The sequence below is a fragment of the Stegostoma tigrinum genome, chromosome 31 (genome assembly GCF_030684315.1).
Source record: "Stegostoma tigrinum isolate sSteTig4 chromosome 31, sSteTig4.hap1, whole genome shotgun sequence".
Lineage (NCBI taxonomy): Eukaryota > Metazoa > Chordata > Chondrichthyes > Orectolobiformes > Stegostomatidae > Stegostoma > Stegostoma tigrinum.
The window spans coordinates 10,583,936-10,606,315 of record NC_081384.1 but is presented as its reverse complement, the minus strand read 5'-3'; the positions used below and the strand labels follow the sequence as shown (position 1 = coordinate 10,606,315).

The window sequence follows — 22,380 nt, the reverse complement described above, 5'->3', positions numbered from 1 at the left end:
ATGATAGCTGCCTCACCCCAGGTTGGACTTTGCTTCAGCACAATTCATTGTGAAGAGGTTTGGGATAGGTGGGGCAGTTTTGTGCAAATGACTGACGTTATCTGGTATTTGCTAGCACAAACTGGTACTGCCCTCTGTTCCCTTATCATTGCTGCTTTCATTACCTCTAGTCCTGATTACTCCAACATATGCATAGCTGGTCTCTCATGTTCTGCCCTCTATAAACCTCAGGTCATCCGGAATTTTGCTGTTTTAGTGAGCTATAAATCCTGCTCCTCTACCGATCTGTGCTGGCTTCCAGTTGTGCAATGTATTGACTTTAAAATCTCATTTTATTGTGTCAATCTCTCCACGGCTTTACACCTCCCAGTTGCTATATCTTTCCCTAGCTCCACAGCCGTCCAAGTTATCGACACTCCTCTAATCCTAAACCCTTGTGCATTCCCAACTAAATTACTTCACCCACTGGTAGTCACACCTTCAGTTGCCAAGGTTCTGAGTTCTTTAATTCATTTCTAATGTTGTTTTTGTCCCTCAAGTCATGCATCAAACAGTTGGTCATCTGACCTAATATATCTTTGTGGCTGGATGTCGTGTTTTATCGGGTAATGCTCCTTTGATGCACCTTGGCATATTTCATTAAACTAAAGGGTCTACATAAATACAAGTTGTTGCTGTAATGCAATCAATATATTTAAGTTAATCATCACTGCTCCTTCTTTACTCTGATTTTAAGTAATGTGTTCCTTAATCTCCAATTTCTGTAGCAGGAGGAGAGTTGTCTAATACCTCCTCTGCCTGTGTTTAAATTATCGCCACCCCAAACAACATTAATATGCCCTTAATGTTGTACACTGTTCCAAGGCATTTCCAGGAGCATTACCAAACGATATTTGTTATAAAGCCACGTGAGAAAAGATGAGATGAGATTAGATTAGATTCCCTACAGTATGGAATCAGGCCCTTCAGCCCAACAAGTCCACACCGCCCCTTGAAGCATCCCACCCAGACCCATCTCCCTATAACCTGCACACCTCTGAACACTATGGGCAATTTAGCATGGCCAATCCACCTAACCTGCACATCTTTGGACTGTGGGAGGAAACCAGAGCACCCGGAGAAAACCCACACAAACACGGGGAGAATGTGCAAATTCCACACAGACAGTTACCAGAGACTGGAATCGAACCCAGGTCCCTGGCGCTGTGAGGCTGCAGTGCTAACCACTGAGCCACGGTGCGCCTAAAACTTGGTTGAAAGGATGGGTTTTACGGAGAGTCTAAAAGGGGAGCTAGGGAGAGAGACAGAGAAACTTCCTGAGGTTAGGGTGCAGACAGGTCTTGTGCAACAGGTAGTGTCCCTACCTCTGGACTAGAAGTTCAAAGTTTGAGACCTGCACTAGCCTGTGGTGACCATAGGAGGAGCACTTTTAACATGGGAAATCTGTCGGTTGTCAGCCTGTCAATCCCTTCAATACACCTGATGGTAAGCAGCAAGAACAGGACAGACTCATGATCAGCGACCCTGCAGAGGGAGAGGGCATACCACTGCTGTACTTCCCTCGTCCAAGTCCACCAGTCCAATGGAAATCCACGACCCAGTTGAGGGAAAAGGCAGCTGAGATGTAGAAAGCGGAAGGCATGGCTATCGATGGTGCAACATTGGAGAGGCAATGGTCTCGAGATATTATCACCAGGTTATTAACCCAGAGACCCTAGTAATGATCTGGGGACCCCAGTTCGAATCCCACCAATGGCAGATGGTGGTGTTTGGATTCAACCAAAAATTTATCTAGTGATGACCATGAATCTGCTGCCAATTGTCAAAAACTCATTCACTAATATCCTTTAGGGATCAAAACTGTCGCCCTGACATGGTCTGGCCTACGTGTGACTCAAGACCTGCAGAAATGTGGTTGACTCTTAACTGCCCTCTGGGCAATTAGGGATGGGCAATAAATGCCAGCTTACTGTAAATGTAAATGTAATGTAAATGAAATGTAAACTAGAGATGTATGAGATTCCAGAAATGGAGGTGCAGAGATCTCTAAGGTTTGCTGGACTTGAAGAGGTTACAGAGGCAGGAAAATGTAAGACCTTGGTGGGATTGAAAACATTATTCGAGAGTTCTGAAATGTACTGGGAGGTTTTCTCTCTTACCAAAGACTCTACAGATTCCTTTGTACAAGCAAACAGGTGAGTGTTAACGCCCAATGTGGTAAACACGGAATCTTCGTCCAACCGAAACATTGTTTTCTCTGCAAACAAAGTGAACAATTTTTCAGGATTACATCGGAGGCACAGGCTCACTGTTACTACGGCAGCGAAGAATCAGAAGATGAAGGTGCACTGGGGACTTTTACCAGCCTGAGCTGGCTACTTTCACCCCAGCTGAGGCATGAACACGGTCCCATATAAAACTTCTAATTGGACAGTTACCAATTTTGATTTTCACCTTCTCCATTATTCAATCTCCCTTTTAGATAAATTTTTCACCTCCTGTCAAAAATAATCCAACATCTCGGTCTCAGTGACAGCACACCGCTAAAATCCAGCCACTTGCTCTTTGAACTGAGTCATGTGAAATCAAATCGGCAAGACCTTTGTGTGGTTCCTCCTTCTATTGCAACAGTCAGTGGGCTCTTGCTCATTCATAAGTTTCAAATAAACTGGGGGGGCAACTTACTTCTGCTCTCTGCACTGAAACCCAGACTTGTCCCTGCAAGGAGTTCAAGTTGCAACTTCTCTAATCAACGCATATCTAATTCCAAATGTGTAATAATCTAATACCCCTGCCTGCTAACGGTGGAAACTGTGTTGTTCAGTTGCATTCTCAGCACGGAGTCAGGAGGTTGCGGGTTGCAAGATGCTGTCTAAGAGTCCCAAGCCCACAATCTAAGCTGATGCTCCAGTCTTTGTACCAAGAGAGTCGCACCACTGGAAGCACTGTCCTTCAGAGGAAATGTTAAATTGAGACCCTCTCTGGCAGTAAAAGATCTCTTGACACATTGTGAGCCATAGCAGGTATATTCTCCCGGCCAATAATTATCGCTCAACCTAGATTCCTGTATCAGGTGACCAATGTACGACATTGGAAATAAAAGCTGGAGTAGTCCATTCGGCCCTTCAAGCCTGCTCTCCATTCAACATGATCATGACTGACCTCCTATCTTAATTCCATATTCCTGCTTTCTCCTCTGGATGTCTTTAAAATGAAAACATTTGTCTATCCCTTTCTTGAATATATTCAGTGACTTAACCTGCACAGCCATCTGTGGTAAAGAATTCCACAGGTTCGCTACACTGAGTGAAGAATTTTTTCCTCGTCTGAGTCCTAAGTGGTCTACTCCACATCCTGAGACTATGACCCCTGGTTCTACACACCACAACCATGGAAAGCATCCTCCCTGTACCTAGTCTATCCAGCCCTGTTAGAATTTAATACATTTCAATCAGACCCCCTCTCATTCTTCTAAACTCTCATGAATACAGGCCCAATTGAACCACTCTCTCCTCCTAGAACAGTCCCACTATCCCTGGCAACCCCTCTCTGATGAAAGGTCTAGGCCCGAAACGTCAGCTTTTGTCCTCCTGAGATGATGCTTGGCCTGCTGTGTTCATCCAGCCTCACACTTTATTATCTTGGATTCTCCAGCATTTGCAGTTCCCATTATCACTATCCCTGGTGTCAGCCCAGTGACTCTGCTGCACTCCATCTATGGCAAACATATCCTTTCTTGGTTTGGGGGACCAAAACTGCATACAATATTCCAGATGTGCTCTTACTAAGGCCCTGTATAACTTCAATAAGACATGCCAAACTCAAAACCTCAAATCCTCTTACAATGACGGCCAATATATCATTCGGCTTTCTAATTGTTTGCTGCACCTGCTAGTACTGGTGACACCCAGATCCCTTTGTATATCCATAATTTCTAATCTATCAGCATTTAAATAATATCTTCCTTTCTGTTTTCATACCAATATATATCTTCACATCTATTAAAGACATCTGTCATCTAAACTTGTCTAAAACACCTTGAAGTTACCTGACATCCCCCAATCTTGCCTGCTTTCTATCATCAACAAACTCACAATCTTGCATTTCATGTCTGTTATTATTGATTGTCTCCCTCAATGTGACCTTCCTACACTACCTTGAAGGTCTAACAATTTATGAATCGCTACCTTGAATGAACTCAGTGTCTAATCCTCCACAGTCCTTTGGGTAGAAAATTCCAAAGATTCACCATTTTCTGATGAATCTGCATCTCACTGTGAAATGGCTTGTCTCTTAGTCTCATACCTTGTCTGCTGTTTCTAGAGTTACTAGCCAGGGGAGTCATCCTTCCTGCATCTACCCTGTCGATCCCTGAAAGAATAATATAAAATATGCTGAGATAGTCATCCAGCATAGAAACAAGCCCTTCAGCCCATCAGGTCTATGCCGACCAACAAACATGAAACTATACTAAGAGGTGGCATGAACTGCAGATGCTGGAGTCAGCGTCAATACAGGGTGAAGCTGGAGGAACACAGCAGGTTTGATGAAGGGTCCTGACCTGAAATGTCAACTCCCCTGCTCCTCTGATGCTGCCTGACTTGCTGTGTTTCTCCAGCTCCACACTGTATTGCTGCCCAACTACACTAATCCCATTGGCCAGCAGATGGTCCATAGCCTACGATGTGGTTTAAGTGCTCATCCAGGTTTTCCTTCAATGGTACGAGTACCTGCCTTTGATTAAGGGATATTGTTGAACGGTAATTAGTTGTTAAGTTACAATGGTGATTGCATGCACTTTATTGGTTGCAAAGTGCACTGGGGCATCCTGAAATTGCAAAAAAGCACAAAATAAATGCACACCTTTCTTTCTCTTCTGCTCGTTTTCAACCTGGTGGTGAACTGCATGGCCAGCCTTGGCCCACTGTCAGGGGACTGGTGATGATAGGTTGACTCATTTGTGCTGGATACTTAAACAGTCAACATCATGTTGCAGGTCAAAGAGTTATCTGCAAAACGGAATCCTCTTGCAGGTATAAGGAGAGACAGTTTGACTCACAGGTAGAGCTTTAAAGACTTTGGTTACAGAAAGCGCTCTCAGCACTGTTCAAAAACTAGAGGAAGTGGCAGGATGGAACAGATAATACCGCCTGCAAAAATTACCACTGCCTGGGGTAACCCAGAATGCATGACATCCCACCAACTACAGGCAGTGAGTTGCACCAACATTACTGAGTATTAATTACATAAGCTGGACATGCAAAGAGAGAGAATTTAGGCAAAATGCACACAAGAAGGTACTGTTGAGAAAAGAAACATTTTGTTATACCTTTTCATTTTGCCCTCATCAGGACAGTGTACAAGAATTCCAATGTAAAAGGGAACAACATTTTATATCGTGTGAGAAGACAGTGCTGAATATTTTCTTGCACTGATTGAACGTCCTCGTGAAGGTTAGGTACACAACCTTCATGGCAGAAACCGTTTTAAAGCAAAACTCTAACTGCATACATCCAGATGATTATTTGTAACAAGAACTTACCCCCCGATGATCTTAAAGCGACCAGCAGCAAGTTCTTGTGCACTGGTTCCTTGGATTCTTCTTCAGAATGCTGAAGTTTTTCAGCTACAGACAATACAATCTCCTGCACCGATGCTGACAGTCTGCTCTTGATGGTGACATAGGAGTGATCACTCGCATAAACACGACAGAAAACTGATGGCAGAGGGCAAAATGAAATGAGGAGCCATACTGGCATTATTCAAGTAGAGGTGAGCATCAGGACAAACATAAGAACCAGTAACTACAGGGACAGAAACAACATGCAATTATACCTACAGAGCATTCTAAGTGTTTAACTTTCTGGGGTCTGCCGACATTTAGCAACATAGAATTCCTACAGCGTGGAAGCAGGCCATTTGACCCATCAAGTCTACATCGACTCTCCAAACAGCATCCCACCTAGACCCATCCCAGACCCTAGCCCTATAACACTGCATTTCCCATATCTAATGCACTATACCTGCATATCCTTGGGCGCAATGGGCAATTTATCATGGATGATCCATCTAACCTTTGGGCTGGGGGAGGAAACCGGAGCACCTGAAGGAAACCCACACAGACACAGGGAGAAGGTGCAAACTCCACACAGATAGTCACCAGAGGCCAGAATCAAACCCAGGTTCCTGGCGCTATGAGGCAGCAGTGCTAACCACTGAGGCACTGTGCCAGTCAATCTGCACTGTACCTGGCTAAATACAACAGTGTGGTTGTTATAACTGAGGACCTCCGAGCAGTGAAGGGCTCAGGCTTTACTCAGTAGGTCTTGTGGAGCAGTAGGTAGTGTCCCAGAGGACCAGAAGCTCTGGGTTCAAGTCTCACTTGTTGGCCGTGGAGAGTGCACTGGGTGAACAGGTTGATCAGTAGCCTGTAAATCCCTCCAATCTGCCCGACAAAGAGCAGGAGAGTTTCTTGGTCAGCCATCCTGCAGAAGGCAATGGCAAACCCTTGCAGTACTTGAATCTATCCATTGGGAATGAGGACTGGAGAAGTTGGACAGTCCTTATGCACTTGAAAGCACAAGTGTACTGAGACACATCACATTTTACGCAGCTGAAGTCCAACAATCACAATTCCAGTCCTCTCCTACGTAGATACTTCTAACCAATCTGTTCAGAGATGTTACTACAATTTCTGATGCAGATGGGACTTGAGTGCAGATATGCTGCCTCAAAGTTAGGGAGCACTATCATAAATCCCTCCGCATGCAGATAATGATTAATACACCATTAATTCGATTTCTCAAAACAGCTTTGTACCTCTAGAATTGCAATGTCAGTTTTTGGATAAATAATTACTCCTTTGCTTTTGACTGAATGGAGTCACATATTTGAAATACTATAAAGTCATACTCGTAACTCCCTGACGTTGAATCATCAGCTTCCTTTGAATGTGAACACATCAGAGTTCCAGCAACAATCCTGACTCAGCAAGTGAATCACTCCTCCTCTGTCACAGATCAGCACAAGCCAGTTCAACACTGGGTGCGTCTCAAGTCCCTCAGAGGGGTTCTATCACTGTAATATGGGTTGCTTCAATTGTAATGGAAGCATTTTACCTGTCTAACATGGGTTTAGTTCATTTTAGTGAGGGAGTTTGCCTGGTTCAGTTTGACAGAGCTCCTCATACAGTAACAATGGGAAGCTACTGAAACTTACTCTCATCTGTACCACGCAGGGGCTCCCGCTGCTGCAGGCAGATGTCAGTACGACTGAAGTGACGAAAGAGAGGTTTAACCTGTCAGAGACAGAGAATGTTAGAGGGCAAATAGTTTCCCATCTCCTTAATATCGGAGACCAGAATTTCTATCCATTAGGATTCACATATCATTGAACAAGTTATCAGAAAAAGGCTAAAGTTTCTTTGTAGACCATGGTTATGCTAACCAGAAGGGCTTCTTGGCAAATCAGGCTTTCTTTCTCTGTCGCTAGTTTGCTCCCATTCATATTCCAAGAGCAAACTGTAATGCTTACCTTCAGTATCATAGAATCTCTACAATGTGGAAATAGGCCCTTCGGCCCAACAAGTCCACACAGACCCTCAGACCATCCCATCCAGACCCAACCCCCTATAACCAACCTAATCTACACACCCCTGAACACTACGGGCAATTTATTATGACCAATCCATCAAACCGGCACATCTTTGGACTGTGGGAGGAAACCAGAGCACCCAGAGGAAACCCACACAGACGCGGGGAGAACGTGCATACTCTACACAGACAGTCGCCCGAGGCTGGAATCGAACCCAGGTCCCTGGGGCCGTGAGGCAGCAGTGCTAACCACTGAGCCACCGTGCTGCTGGAATTGCCCAGTACAGAATGCATTTATTTTGAAGCGTAATCCAGATCCTCGCAGAGAAAAAGTCAATCAACAGGCCACATAACGTTCTACTACTTTTGCAACCTCTTCAAATCCTACCTGGGGACCTGGCTTTGGCTGGTGCACACATAGCTCACTACACAGTCTTCCCACTGTGCAGCAGGTTCGGGTGGTATTCAGGTCAAAAGCATCAGCTCGGATAACGCTTCAGCACAGTGAGAAAGTGCTGCATTGTCTGATGTGTCACCTTTCCAGGGGGACCTTAAAGGAAGATCATCTCTTTGTCTGAGTTGGGGGGGGGTGAACGATTCCATAGTATTAGCTGAACGAGAATAGGAAAAAGCTCCTAGTGTCTGTGTGACTTTTCTCCATCATATGTACTAGATGGCTTAACAGGCTGACAATTAACCTCTCAGAAGAGGTGATGGCCTAGCGGTATTATCGCTGTACTGTTAATCCAGTGACTCAGAAAACGTTCTGGGAACACAGATTCAAATTCAATAAAACCCTGGGGTTAAGGTCTAAGGTTGGCCATGATCCCATTGCCGATTATAGAAAAAACCCATCTGATTCAGTAACGTCCTTTAGGGAGGGAAACTACCATCCTTACCTGGTCTGGCCTACGTGATTCCAGACCAGTAACAATGTGGTTGACTTGTAACTGCCCTCTGGGAAATTAGGGATGGGCAATATGCCACAAGATTGCAAACAAATTGAAGTCACCACATGGTAACAGGCCACTCATCGCAACCAGTCCATGTTTAGGATTATCTACTTGATGAAACAATGTTGGTAACGCTGCCCTGTTCCCTTATTTCTTTGTCGCATCTTTCAGCCATCCAGTGAGTCAAATTTTGAATGTTGACATAAATTTCAGAATTTGTAATTGAGGCAAAAACTGAAGTTCCACAGTTTCACCTTTTATACATGGAAAATTTCTTTTGCTCTTTCTGTTAATTTTAGTCTTGTATCTATATTGTCCTTAATCTATCACTCAGCTAAATCTTACCAAAATTGCTTGGCTTCTCATTTCTTTGAGTGGAATCTAGCTGTGCATAAAGTGCCTGCCTTTTTCTGTTGACAAAATGATGGCAATTACACATCAAAATACCTTCACAACTGTGAACCATACTTTTGACATCCTAATGATGATGCAATTTACTTAAATGTAAATTTCCTTGACTTATTACAAGTCTCATGGAATAGCTCGGTTTCTGACCCACTAAATGCACACAGTCAAGTCAGTGTGTTGGGTATCAAAGAATGACAAAGAATTTATTGCATGGAAAGAGACTGTTAATCCCCAACAGTTCACGTTGATATTCTTTCTCCACACTGGCAGTGCCTCTAATCCCAGATAAAACATCTGTCTTTGTTCCTCCTTTCTTCAAACACTTCTCCAACCTCTTCTTAAATATTGACATAGTCTTTACTTCAATCACTAGCTCCAGCATGGCCCTGCACCCACTGTGTTTAAAAATAAGTGTCTCCTCAACTTAGTTTTGGGTCTCTTACACTTAATAGGATCAAAATTCGTTAACTGCTCACTCAAAATGTTCAAGATTTAATGGAGAGAAGATATGATGAAAATAGGCAAAGTACTCATGTCCTTTGAGTCTAAGGGGAGTGTCAGAAAGGACCAGCTAATTAGGGTGCACAAACGCCAGTGAAGTGTAATTCTTCTGATCCTGGATTCTTATTAGCAATTAGATGTTAACTTCTACTTTGATTAAATATTTTTTTTTTATATACCTTCTACTTCTCATAGTCTCTTTGCTTTTTACCCTCATAATTGGGTTCAATTTCGATGCCGATGTTGATCAGAAGCTTCTAACCAATTCAACAAATCTGTTTAGATTCTGTGACAGCAAAATAAACTGAATTTGTGTTATAGTGGACCAATAGAACAATATTGGAATGTGGGGGGGGGGGGGGGGGGGATGCTGTGGACAGGGGCGTCAGTGTTGGCAAACGAAACCCTTTTCGTTTTGGACACATTCTGCTCAGGTAGGGGTCAGGTCCAGAACATCAGTTCAAACTCTGAGAAGCTCCGAGAGACCCAGGCTAGCTGTTCTCATGGGTTACTTGAATCAGTTTGCCAAATTTAATGTCAATTTGCATCATATTTTTGTCTACAAGCCCATTGGGTTCACTCTCATTCAGTCTGATTGCAACATAAAACCTACAGGGTATTCCAGTGTACTATTCAGTTCCCTTTGCAACCAATCCACCCATTAGGTCATACTTTATCCGCGCTTGATAGCACAGAATAAGATTATTATTGAAAATGCCGATATATTGTCGAAGATTTTCAACTTACACTTTGCAAGACAAACACCAGAACACCAAATTTCAAACCAACAAACATGATTTATACCCCTGGGTGAAAAGGGGGCTGATTGGTCCATAGAACTATTGGAATGGTACAGCACGGAAAAAGATCATTCAGCCCATCCTGCTTGTACTGGTTGAAGAAACTGAGCGTTTCTACCTGAATCACCAAACTGGCACCCACCACCCTCAGGATAAAAATGAAAGTTCATCCTTTGAACTGAAGTCTGTGCTGCTTGGTAATCTTTCGCTCGGGAACGTAGGATTCCCAATAAAAAGTTAATCCTCTCTCTCTCTGGATACTGTTTCTCATAATTTCTGCACTACCGAGGTCAGACTGATCAGCCTAGAATTATTTCACTTATCTATCTCACCCTTTCTGAGTAGTGCTGCGACTTGGGCAGTCCTCCAATCCTCCTGGCCCTAGCCTGCACCTAGTTAGGATTGGAAAATGATCCTCAAAGCATCCGCATTTCCTGCCGGGCTCCCATTAAGAGGCTGGCATACAATTTATCTGGCCCTGGTGATTTATCCACCTTCAATGAGATCAGTCTCTTCATTTCTTCCCTTCTCAACTATGAAGGCTGAGCATTACCCTGACGAAAGCAAATATATCAACTTTTCGATCTCCTGGTTAATGTAACAAAGGCACAAGGCCAGAACACATTCCTTTTGTTTGCAGAGGAAGAGTTCCAGTCTATGAATGGCAATACCTTAGCTCATCAGAGTCAATGTGACAATGCAATCAGGATCGCTCTATGGGATAAATTGTTGTGTTTGTTTGAAATGTTTACATTCTTCTGATGAATGCAAATCAGAGAGCTTTGGCTTCGTGCCACTGTTCCCAGCAATATTAATCCTTAATTGTTGAAAGCTTATCTGGAATATAAATGAGGGGAGGTTTTTTTTACCTGTTTCTTTCTCAAGTGGCTGCATTCTTCAGGTGACCTGCATGTGATGTAAATAAATAATGTTAATACTGGAGCCTGTGTCACACTGTGAGTCAGCATTCCATTGCAGGATACAGAGGAGTATTTAGGTGAACACCCACAGAGTGTTGTAACAACTAAGAGAGTGTTAACATGCTTTATTATTTAAATGAATATTTCAGAGTAACTCCATGGATGCTAGAGGATGGTTTATTTGCTTCACAGGCATAGTCAGAAACTTGACTGACAGTAAAAATGTGTTATAAAACATCACTTAAACAAGATAGAATATTGATCTCCTGTGGCTGTGCAGCTAATTTATTCAACTGGGAAAGAATATCAATAAAAATGTCTGCTGCAACATTCGCACAGTTTACTGAGCTTCACTGAACCATACTGTCTTTCCCTTGGAATGTAGGATGGAGTCTCTGGGAATGTGTCAATGAGGTTATGACCTCTGCTTGAGCCACCTGTTTCCAGCCCCCACTGTCATATTGCCACTGGATGTGTTTGACTGTACGGCACATCCCCTGGCTATTGGAATCAAACAAGCCTCTTTCTTAAAACCTGAAAAAAACTGTGAATGCTGTAAATCAGAAACAAAAACAAAGTTGCTGGAAAAGCTCAGCAGGTCTGGCAGCATCTGTGAAGGAAAAAACAAAGTTAACGTTTCGGGTCCAGTGACCCTTCCTCTTTCTTAAACAAGTTAGACGGCTCTTGACTCTCAGCCAAGCAGAATAATCTTGCCCCTCTCCAATATTCTTTCCTCCTCTCCAAAACAGAACTGTGGAGAGAAAATTTCAAAAGCCCACAGAAAATGTCACAGAATGCAGTACTTTTTCCCATAATCCAATCCAGAGAACATGAGCTTAATTCTCGACAAAGGAGTTTGGGATTTTCTGAAGAAGGGTCTAGACCCGAAACGTCAGCTTTCCTGCTCCTCTGATGCTGCTTGGCCTGCTGTGTTCATCCAGCTCCACACCTTGTTATCTGGGATTTTGTGTTCGGTTTTAAACAAAGGGAGAGTCTGGAGGTAAAAGTATCAACAAAAGCTTTCTGACAAATCATCAACTCTTTCTGCGTGAGCCCAGATGGTGAATAGTTCAGCATATTATGATATGTAGGTCATCACAACCAAGCCAGATTTTATTATCATGCATTCTTTGCATGACTGAGCAATAGACCAATCCTTTGACAATATTTTCCAAGCCAGCGACCACTGCCATCTGGAAGGACAAAGGAAGAAGATAAATGGAAGCATCACTCTCTACAGTTTCCCCTCCAACTATCCTGACCTGAAAACACACCACCATTCTTGCAGTGTCACCGGGTCAAAATCCTGCAAAGCATTTCCAACAGCCTAAACCAAATAGTTCTGATAACAGTTTAAGAAAGCAGGCCATCAACACCTCAAAGGCATCCAAGATGGGGCAACAAATGTTGGCCCAGCCAGCGATGCCCATATCTCATGAATAGGTTGCTCTGCAGGCCCTTTCCCTTCTTCAACAATTAGTTCTCAGCTCTTTAGTCTCCCCAAAAAGAGCACAGGCTAAGGGTCAACCAATTTAGCAATAAGCCCAGGAATTAAACTTGAAGTCTAATTAAGCACTCGTCCTTAATTTAAGTTCTAACTGATATCTATCTGTCACGGCTCTGAATTTCTGACTGGTAGGGTTCTCCAAGGTCATGTTGAATACAGCTTGCATTTACAAATAGCCTCTTTCCTGACCTGTATTCCACGGTATCCACGATGTGCTTGAGCCTTGTCAGCTCTTCTTTGAGATTAGGATAGATGTGAAGGTCCTTTCTGGCGATACTGTTCAGGTCCTGTTAGACATAAACAGAAGTACGTATTCTTAAACTGCTGACTTAGCAAAGTTGCTGAACTACAGCAATAACTTCCCTAGAAAACAGTAGTAATATGTGCATATTTGCCAGGGTGAAGATAAGTTGTGGCCATTCCATTAAGTACTATCACCAACAAAAGTCAATGATGGAGGGTGGAATACATACAGTCATAGAATCCCAACACAGTGTGGAAGCTGGCCACTCAGCCCATCGAGTCCACACTGACCCTCTGAAGAGCATCCCACCCAGATCCACCCCATCCACTTATCTCTATTTCCCACCTAGCCTGCACACCATGGGCAATTTAGCACAGCAAGTCCACCTAACCAGGGCTGTGGGAGGAAACCAGAGCGTCCAGAGGAAACCCATGTTGACACAGGGAGAATATGCAAATCTCACACAGACAGACACCTGAGGGTGGAATCGAACCCAGGTCCCTGGCGCCATGAGACAGCAGTGCTAACCGCTGAGTCACCGTGCCGCCCCCAATTCAACAGAACAAGCATGGCAAAACTAGAATTTTAGTTGGAGTTCTGGGTAGTAGAACAAAAAAGTGCACAACCTTATGATGTTTACAGTACAAAACAGCTATTCAGGGTATTTCTGCCTTGCTGCCTCCTGGGCTACAGAAGCCAAGACTCAATTCATTGCTTAGAGCCACTGACAAATAAATGTAATACAGATCTTAAAAACAGAAGCTGTATTAAAAGACAACCAATATCTGGAATTTCTGAAGAAGGGTCCAGACCTGAAACATCAGCTTTCCTGCTCCTCTGATGCTGCCTGGCCTGCTGTATTTCTCCAGCTCCACGCTGTGTTATCTCAATATCTGGAATGATCTACTGGCTAGATAGGGGATGGAGAGTGTTGAGAGTAGCAGGGAGAGGTGAAAGACAGGGAGCATTTTCTCTGTCCTCTCAGCAATTGAGAGCTCTGACAGCCATTACTGAAAGAGACAGCTGCTTATTTTGTCAGGCCAAACTCTCAGCCTGCCCTGGGTGCATGATTAAAAGTGCCCACTCATGTAAGCCTTCTCAAATCTGCGTCACTGGGGGTGCAGCCAGCAAACCAAAATCATCTTCCCGATTTCCCAATATCTCTACATGTGCCATGGTTTACTCAGAAACCAGGGAACAACATGTAGCAAGCAGCCTCCATCTGAGGCAGGCTTGTGCAACATAAGTTGGCTATCAGTTTCCAAAGACAATTATGATAGCTCCAGGACTTGTACATTTATGTCAAGAGGCAATTTTTGAGGCTCCCTGTGGCTTTGTGAGTGCTTTAAGAGCTCTGAAGCTGCAGACAGCAACATTCTGTGGAATGACAGTTTAACAGCCTGGGCTTGAATCATCTCATAATGTCATTGCAATCTATATTAGTCATGGCTCTGTCAGTAAAATTCTTGCCTCTGAATTTGAAGGTTCAAGTCCCCTTGGAGAGTAAAAGTCACAGGCTGACCCTCTGGTGTATAGTAATAAGGAAAAGCTGCACTGTCAGAGATGCTAGGTTTTATGGACCTTGATGAAATGAAATTCTGTCTCAACCCCAAATATTTTGATGTGGAAGTGCTCGTGTTGGACTGAGGTGGGCATGGTCAGAAGTCACACAACACCAGGCTATAGTCCAACGGCTTTACTTAAAACCACAAGGTTTCAGAGCACCGTTCCTTCGGCAGATGAAGTGCCACCTGGCAAAGGATCCCTGTTCTGAAAGCTTGTGATTTCAAATAAACCTGATGGACTGTAACCTGATGTCGGGAGACTTTCACCAAGTGTTTGCAAGAGATCCCGTGGCACTGATTTGAAGTGGAGCTGGGGAATTCTTTCTGGTATCTTGGCCAATATCTAACTCTCAGTCAAAATCACGCACAATAAAAGCTACCTGCTCATTATTGTATTGCTGTTTGTTGGAGCTTGCTGTGAGCAAATTGTAGTTATGTTTCTTACAATGGTGACAACAATTCAAAATACTTCCTTTGTTGTAAAACTCTTTGGAATGTGTTGTTACCACCTATGTGAGATAAAGGTAAATTGTTTTCTGTTTGCTGGGTTCTATAATCTCGCTTGCAATGTACAAGAATCGTTCCAATTTCTATCCTCCAATTACTACAACACTTATTGTTGGTGGCAGTCAAAGTCCCATCCTTAGTTCTAAAGTTCCTCCAGGATTATAAACACCTTATCACTCTGACCTTCATTAGCTGTACAGTCCTTCAGCTCTCGGCTCTTCCTTATTAGTTGCTCTCTCCACTATGTGTGTCTAACTATCAGTCACTGAACCCTCACATACATGTAAAGCCTTGCTGTCTCTCAAGGTTCAGAGATAATGGGAACTGCAGATGCTGGAGAATCCGAGGTAACAAAGTGTGGGGTTGGATGAACACAGCAGGCCAAGCAGCATCTTAGGAGCACAAAAGCTGACGTTTAGGGTGTAGGCCTGAAATGTCAGCTTTTGTGCTCCTAAGATGCTGCTTGGCCTGCTGTGTTCATCCAGCTCCACACTTTGCTGTCTCTCAAGGTGTTTTCTCTTAAGCTTTTGTAAGAACCTACACTGTCTTAGCATTTTCTACATTTCACCCTAGTCTTCCTCATTTCCTGTTCAACATAGATCTTTCTCCTGCCTCAACCCTACCCCTCTGATGTATGTCTTGTTCTTGGACTGCAGGGACATTAGATAAATACAAATCACTCTGGCCACACTGTCTGGCAAAATGTCCCCGCTGTCTATTTGCTTAAGGCTGAGAAGTAGGCTTTCCAATTTCTGCAAGTCTCATATCTGTAACAAGCCTGGTTCACAACATTCAAACAGAAAGACTTGCATTTATGTAGCACTCTTCACAACCACCAGATGCCTCAAAAATTCTTGCAGCCAATAAAGTACCTCGGAAGAGATGTGCAGTTGCTGCTGTTGTGTGGGTGATGTGAAAACTAATTTGCAATCAGCAAGCTCCCATAAAAAACATGGTGGTAAATGAGCAAATAAATCAGCTTTCTAGAGACAGAGCAAAATATTATAGATGCTGGAAATGTGAAAAAAAATCTGGAAAACCTTGTCATGCTCATCTATGACTCCAGACTTTAAAGCAGCATGTCAATTTGAAGCAGCACTATTGTCAGGCTGGAAAATTTGAGAGTGTTCACAAATCTATGAATAAATCGATCACAGCATAGCACATACAGAATTCAGGTATATGCAACAAACTTGGTTTCAAACAATTGTGCTGATTTCAAATAGCCTGAATCATTGGTATATTTTCACTTTATAAAGGCATATTCTTCACAATAAGATTAAAAGGATTTCAGTCAGGAAATATAAAAACAACAAAAAAAAGAGCCAAGGCCCATACCCTACCTTGAGCAACCTTACTGCAACTTCATCTTCCAGCAGAAGATCCTTGCACTTCTCTGCCCACTCGACCGTGATTCTCAAAACTTTCTGTTTCTTTAACTGAGGGCAAGCTTCATTCCAGCTTTCAGCTCTTTCGGAAGCACTCATGCAGTACGTAGCACATTGTTAAGGAAAACAGCTCTCAAGCTCTAAAAGGCTTGGTGAGTGAAGAAAGGGCAATTTGGAAATTGTGAAACCAGTTAATGTCGAACTACATTAAAGATATGGAAAAGCAAGTGGCTGTTGAAGGAACAATGAGGGGTCCTAATGTTAGCCCAACTTTTACCAGTTTACCTAGTGCTCATTATGCGATATGACTACGATAGTGATGGTCTAGGGGCGTGTTTCCCGCTTTGGGGAATTCTGTAAACGAACTGAAGATGTGAGAAGGTTAGGTTTGAATGCTGGGTGAGCCCTAACGTCACATCACCAATATCCAAGAAGTCAGTTCCATTCTTTAATTTAATGGGGATAGGTCAGAATGAGGCCTCAATCAAATCAGCAATGGTCTTATTGCATGACGTAGCAGACCTGAGGGAATGAACGCCCCCTAATTCGTGTGTATCTGCAGCTAGTTTTATGTATCAAGATCTTTTTAGCATTGGACCAACTACTGGCTTTAGCTGGGCAAACCTGGTTTCAGGCCAATCCAGGCTCCAAATTCCTCCCAAGCGCTCGGTTAGCACCATTCATAACTTGGTCTCCGGAAAGTCATGTCCTCCTAGCCGGCCTTCCCCAACCCTGACTGTGCCTCCCCAAGGCCCATCTTCCCCTCTTCCTGGCCCTGCCTCCCTCTCCCCCGCAGCCCTGACTCCCTCTTCCCCACCCCCCCCAACCCCCGGCCGGCCCGGTCTCCCTCCACCCTGGCCCACCTCCCTCTTCTCCCTGGGCTACTAACACTTGTTGTGTCCTCCTCCATGAGTGTGGGGAAGCCCTCAGGATGCAGATTACTCTGTCCATACAACAGAGGTCTGAGCCCAAGTTCATCCTCATACAACATAGTACTATGGACACATGCAAGCACATTCATACAGCTTTCAACACAGATCACCAGATGGTGGCGGGGAGTATTAGTTTCAGCTCACATTGTCCCTTGGCCCCAGTCTAAGTTTGCGTTCAGCGCTGTGACAGCTGAATTGACTGAGTTCAGCACATTCAGTGTGGCTTGGGATGGTTTCTATTCCGAATCCCTCAAATCCCCACCAGATGATGCATTCATCTGGTGTGCCTCAGGAAAGCTCACAGTGCATTGGAAGGGACCGCCTGATCAGACAGAGGAGGTCTTATTTCTGCAGAGATTGAATCTGAATGCAACTCCTTAAGGGACTGTGCTTCACTCCTGGGCGCCACTGTCAGGTGCTCCATAGAAGCTTATCCTGCAGCAACGGGTTGTAATTTGAGGAATGTGTAGCCAGCAGCCACACTAACATTGCAAGTGTAGGACGAGGCTGAGATTGAAGGTAGTTATTACAGGCGGGTCATTAGAATTAAGGTTAAGATTAAATAACAATGCTATGCTAGATTTTACATTCCTCCAGCTCCATCTCATCTACGGAAGTGATGGATGATTAGGTGCTGCTCAGGCTAACGGTAGGCACAATTGGTTGGGAACTACATTGCCTTAATAGGAACTCGGGCGGGGGGGCTTAGGTTTGATCCCGGATGGTGTTGAATTGGTGTGCCTCAAGCTGGCCAAAGTGCTGTATTTTTGTACCTAGCACCAGTCAGATGGTGAAGCAGAAGACAAGAATTCTTCTGCAAGCTGGTTTCCAAGCAGCCCATCCTGACTGACACCAGATAAGGACTTTGTGTGTTTTGGCTTCCTCTCACAACAATAGCTTATGCTGGTGTAGTGCTTTTAACATAACAACATGCCCCAAGATACTTTACAGGAGCATTATAAGGTATATTATAGCACAGAGCCTGACTGGATATATTATCATAGCCATTTTAGATATTATATCATTAAAGCAGAGCCGTTATTAAAGAGGTAAGTTTTAAGGGCCATCCTAAACAGGTGTCAAACAGCCTCACTATGAAAGGCTCACGTGCGAGATGTTGCTACTCAGATTCAGAATCGATTCAATGTCGGGGACTATGTTGTATGAGGATGAACTTGGGCTCAGACCTCTGTTGTATGGACAGAGTAACCTGCTTCCTGAGGGCTCTCCACATGCATAGAGGAGAACACAAGTGGTAGCAGCCCAGGGGGAGAGGGAGGTGGGCCAGGGTGGAGGGAGACAGCGTCGGGGTTGGGGGGTGGGGGGGTTAGGGAAGAGGGAGGCAGGGCCAGAAGGAGGGGAAGATGGGCCGTGGGGATGCAGAGTCAGGGTTGGGGGAGGCCAACCACGAGAACATTACCTTCCAGAGACCAAATTATAAATGGTGCTAACTGAGTGCTTGGAGGGAATGCTCGCAATCAGGAAATTGGCATTTGCATTGGTTTGCCATCATGATGAGATGACGTTTATAGACGCCGGCAAAAGGCTCAAAGAAGTCGATCCTGAGGGTACGTTTCCTTAATTATTTCCCTGCCGCTATTTCCCATAACGTCTGCTTTTGAAGCCTACAGCTTCCCATGCAGTGCATTCTGGGGGAGCCAGGGCGTGACAGAATAGAGCTCAAAATTCATTCCCTACCCCCGGGCTCAAATGAGAAATGAAACCCATGACATACACTTTCTCAAGTGAAATACAGAAAATAAATGACAGGGTCTTATTCAAATGCTGTGGGAGGTCTCCAATTAAAATAAATAAGAAGGCTGGGATGATCATTAATGTGGGCGTATATTTGTTTAAGCATAAAAGGCTTTTTACTCAGTAGCTGATGATGGGAATATTACAGGTTTCATCAAACAGACGTAGTTTCCTTTTTGATTTAATAATGAGAGTGATGCAATGTTTTTCAAAAGAAGGATATTGTTTGTGTAAAACTTGCAGTAGCTTGTCTGTTGGCATGAAGACAGAGTGGGTGAGGAGAAAATCATCCAGCAGAATCTCTGTAAAACGACAAAATAAAAACCACAAGACATTCAGAAATTGGAACAGAAGTGGGCTGTTCAATGGGATCATCATGTCCAACTCTCTGCCTTTTACCTGTAACCTTTGCTTGATCAAGAATCTATCTCAGCCATAAATGTACACAAGGACTCTGCCCCCACAGCTTTGTGGTAAGAAGTTCCAAAGACACTCAACTGTCTGAGACATACTCGGTCCAATTTGAAATTAATATTTTGTGCGCCTTCTCTGCTGCTGTAACTTTGTATTCCCTGCTCTGTTCAATCATCCTACAATCCTTTTACATTATGATCCGTCTGTACTGCACACAAAACAAAACTTTTCACTGTATCTTGGTTCATGTGACAACAATAAATCAAATCAAAATCAATAAATTTATTAAAAAGGGTTTTCAACTTCAGATGGAGATGTGTAAGAACTGTTTCTCTCAGACAGAGTCATTAGTCTAGAGCTCTCTTCCTCCAAGAGCACTGACTATTATATTGAACGTTCTGTTAAAACTATATACTTTACACAGAATTTTAAATGTGATGTCTCATTGCAGATAATAACACTGTAGTGGTGGTTCTATAATGACATCAGGAACTGGAATGTAAACCAAAGCAGTACACAGGGCCTGAACCCTCTCAATGAGGTGCGAGGTCCTTGACAATTGAGGCATTTCACTCAATGGGCTCCAGCAGCTGCTAACGGGGGCGGGGGAAGCAGTTACAAAGAGAAGCGCTGAAAATAAATATTAATAGGCAGGATTGTTGGCAGTCTGATCCAGAGTGCAGCAGAGAATTTGCTGTTTGGGTGGTTGTCGTTTTGAGAGTTTCCAGGTTTCACTGCAGAATTTTCCTCTCTTGGAGGTGGCAGGAAGATAAATTAATTGGGTGAGATAGCCCAGAGAGATACTCATCACCTCACTTCACTACCTTAACCAATTAAGTTCGGAGAAGGTCTGTGGGGTGGGTCTGGATGGAATACTCTTTGGAGGGTCAGTGTGGGTTCGATGGGCCAAATTGCCTGCTTCCTCTCTGTGGGAAGTCTATCATTCGACCCTGGCATCCTGGGTCACCAGATGCTGTCGATCAATCAAAAGCTAGAAACTTCTGCGTCTTAAAGGCCCTTGATAGAGACTGCCCCCTGGATCCAGCAGTAAGAAGCTAAGTTGCTTTTATTTAAAATCGCATGGTTGGGTTCAGGAGGGGAGAGGGAGGTTGAAGGCAACATACGGAGGTGCTATTTAGAGGTCACCCCCTTTCTTCCCATCCTTGCTTCAGATTGCTCCCAGATTGGGGCAGTTAGAGGCATCCCCCCACTTCCTAATGTGACACTCAGGCCACCCAAGTGGGAAACTACCCAGAGAGTTGGCAAGTTCAGGCCCTAAATCCATCCAGACCCACCCCCTACCCTATCCCTGTAACCCTGCATTTCCTGTGGCTAATCCACCTAGCCTGAACATCCTAGGGCACTACAGGCAATTTAGCATGGCCGATTCACCTAACCTGTTCATCTTTAGACTCTGGGAGGAAACTGGAGCACCAGGAGGAAACCCATGCAGACGCAAGGAGAATGTCTGTATGGAGTTTGCACAGTCACCTGAGGCTGGCATCTAACCCGGGTGCCCGGCACCATGAGGGAGCAGTGCAAACCATTGAGCTACCATGCCAACTCTATTGAGCTGCCCCTTTAAAGGGCCTGTTATTGGCCACACCTGCACCTGTCAGTTCATAATGAGCTGGTTGCTGTGCGATGGGTCAGGTCCTTTCAGTGGTTGGGGGTGGACATGTCCATCACTATCCAACACGTCTGCTCCCAAACTTCAGCGCAGTGGAAATGGGAAATCGTGTCCGTGGTTCTCACTATTTAATGATGCTGGCACCCACGATCACTTTACACTCCCTCACTGGGCTGCCACATTTTTCCTAACCTTTACTGTGGAAGATCGCACAGTGTGATTGCAAAGGGATAACAAAATGCAATTTTTTTTGAGGGAGCTGCAACAGGGACAATTTATTTTTACACAAATCTGCTCATCTCTTGCTGTCACTCCCAGCTGAATTTCCCCCCCTCCGACCCCCATATCAGTTTAGTATCTCTTAGCAGATTCTATGATGTTGGAAAAATTATTGAACTATTGCAGGACAGAAAGAAGCCATTCAGCCCATCATGTCTGCAATGGTACTATCACCGAGTGCCAATTTCCTGCCTTTTCCCCCATATCCCTGCAAACCTTCGCTATCCAAATAGTTATCCAATGCCCTTGAGTGTCTCAACTGAACCTGCCTCCACTACATTCCTAGGCAGTACATTCCCCAAAACTGGAGCTACTCACTGTGTGAAAGTTTATTCTCTCATCACCCTTGCTTCATTTGCACGTCACCTTAAATCTAGATCCCTTTGTTCTTTATTCTTTGGTAAGCAGGAACAGCTTCACCCTAACTGTTTTTCCCGTCTAATGATCTTGAAATCTTCTATCAATTCTCCTCCAACCTTCTTTTTACCAAGTTGAACATCTATCCTCAAAAGTGAAGTTAAAAAGAAGTAATCGCCCTTTCTCTTTTAAGATGGGCCAACATTTATTACCCGTCCATAATTTCACCTGATAAGGTGGTGGTGAGCTGCCTCTTTGAACCACTGCAAACCCTGGGGTGCAGCATGTTCACAAATCTGTTAGATAGGGACTTTGAACCAGTGGCAATGAAGGAACAGGACTATTGTTCCAAATCAGGAAGGTGTGCAACTTAAAGGGAACTTTGCAGGTGCTGCTGCTATGTACCTGTGGGCTTTCCCTTTCTAAATGGTAGAAGTTGTGGATTTGAAAACGGTGTCTGACAGTCCTTGGCAACAGTACATACTGCTGCCACTGATTTGATTTGATTTATTACTGTTGTGTATACTGAGGTACAGTGAAAAGTGTTGTTTTACATGCTTTACAGGCAGATCGTATGAAACAAGTGCATCAGAGTAACAGAACAGAGTGCAGGATACAGTGTTATAGC

At 44.0% G+C, this 22,380-nt stretch overlaps 1 protein-coding gene across 3 annotated transcripts in view; it reads right to left on the bottom strand.

The window, feature by feature from the left end:
* rapgefl1 (Rap guanine nucleotide exchange factor (GEF)-like 1) overlaps positions 1-22,380 on the bottom strand; it is a 106,884-nt gene that overhangs the window by 25,284 nt on the left and 59,220 nt on the right. For all 3 annotated transcript variants that reach the window (XM_048560265.2, XM_048560263.2, XM_048560264.2), the window contains 7 exons: positions 19,296-19,374; positions 16,341-16,491; positions 12,871-12,968; positions 11,124-11,160; positions 7,219-7,297; positions 5,543-5,716; positions 2,160-2,257 (listed from right to left, as the gene is read on the bottom strand). In XM_048560265.2, the coding sequence (XP_048416222.1) occupies positions 2,160-2,257; positions 5,543-5,716; positions 7,219-7,297; positions 11,124-11,160; positions 12,871-12,968; positions 16,341-16,491; positions 19,296-19,374 (716 nt within the window). The remainder of the gene's footprint in view (positions 1-2,159; positions 2,258-5,542; positions 5,717-7,218; positions 7,298-11,123; positions 11,161-12,870; positions 12,969-16,340; positions 16,492-19,295; positions 19,375-22,380) is intronic.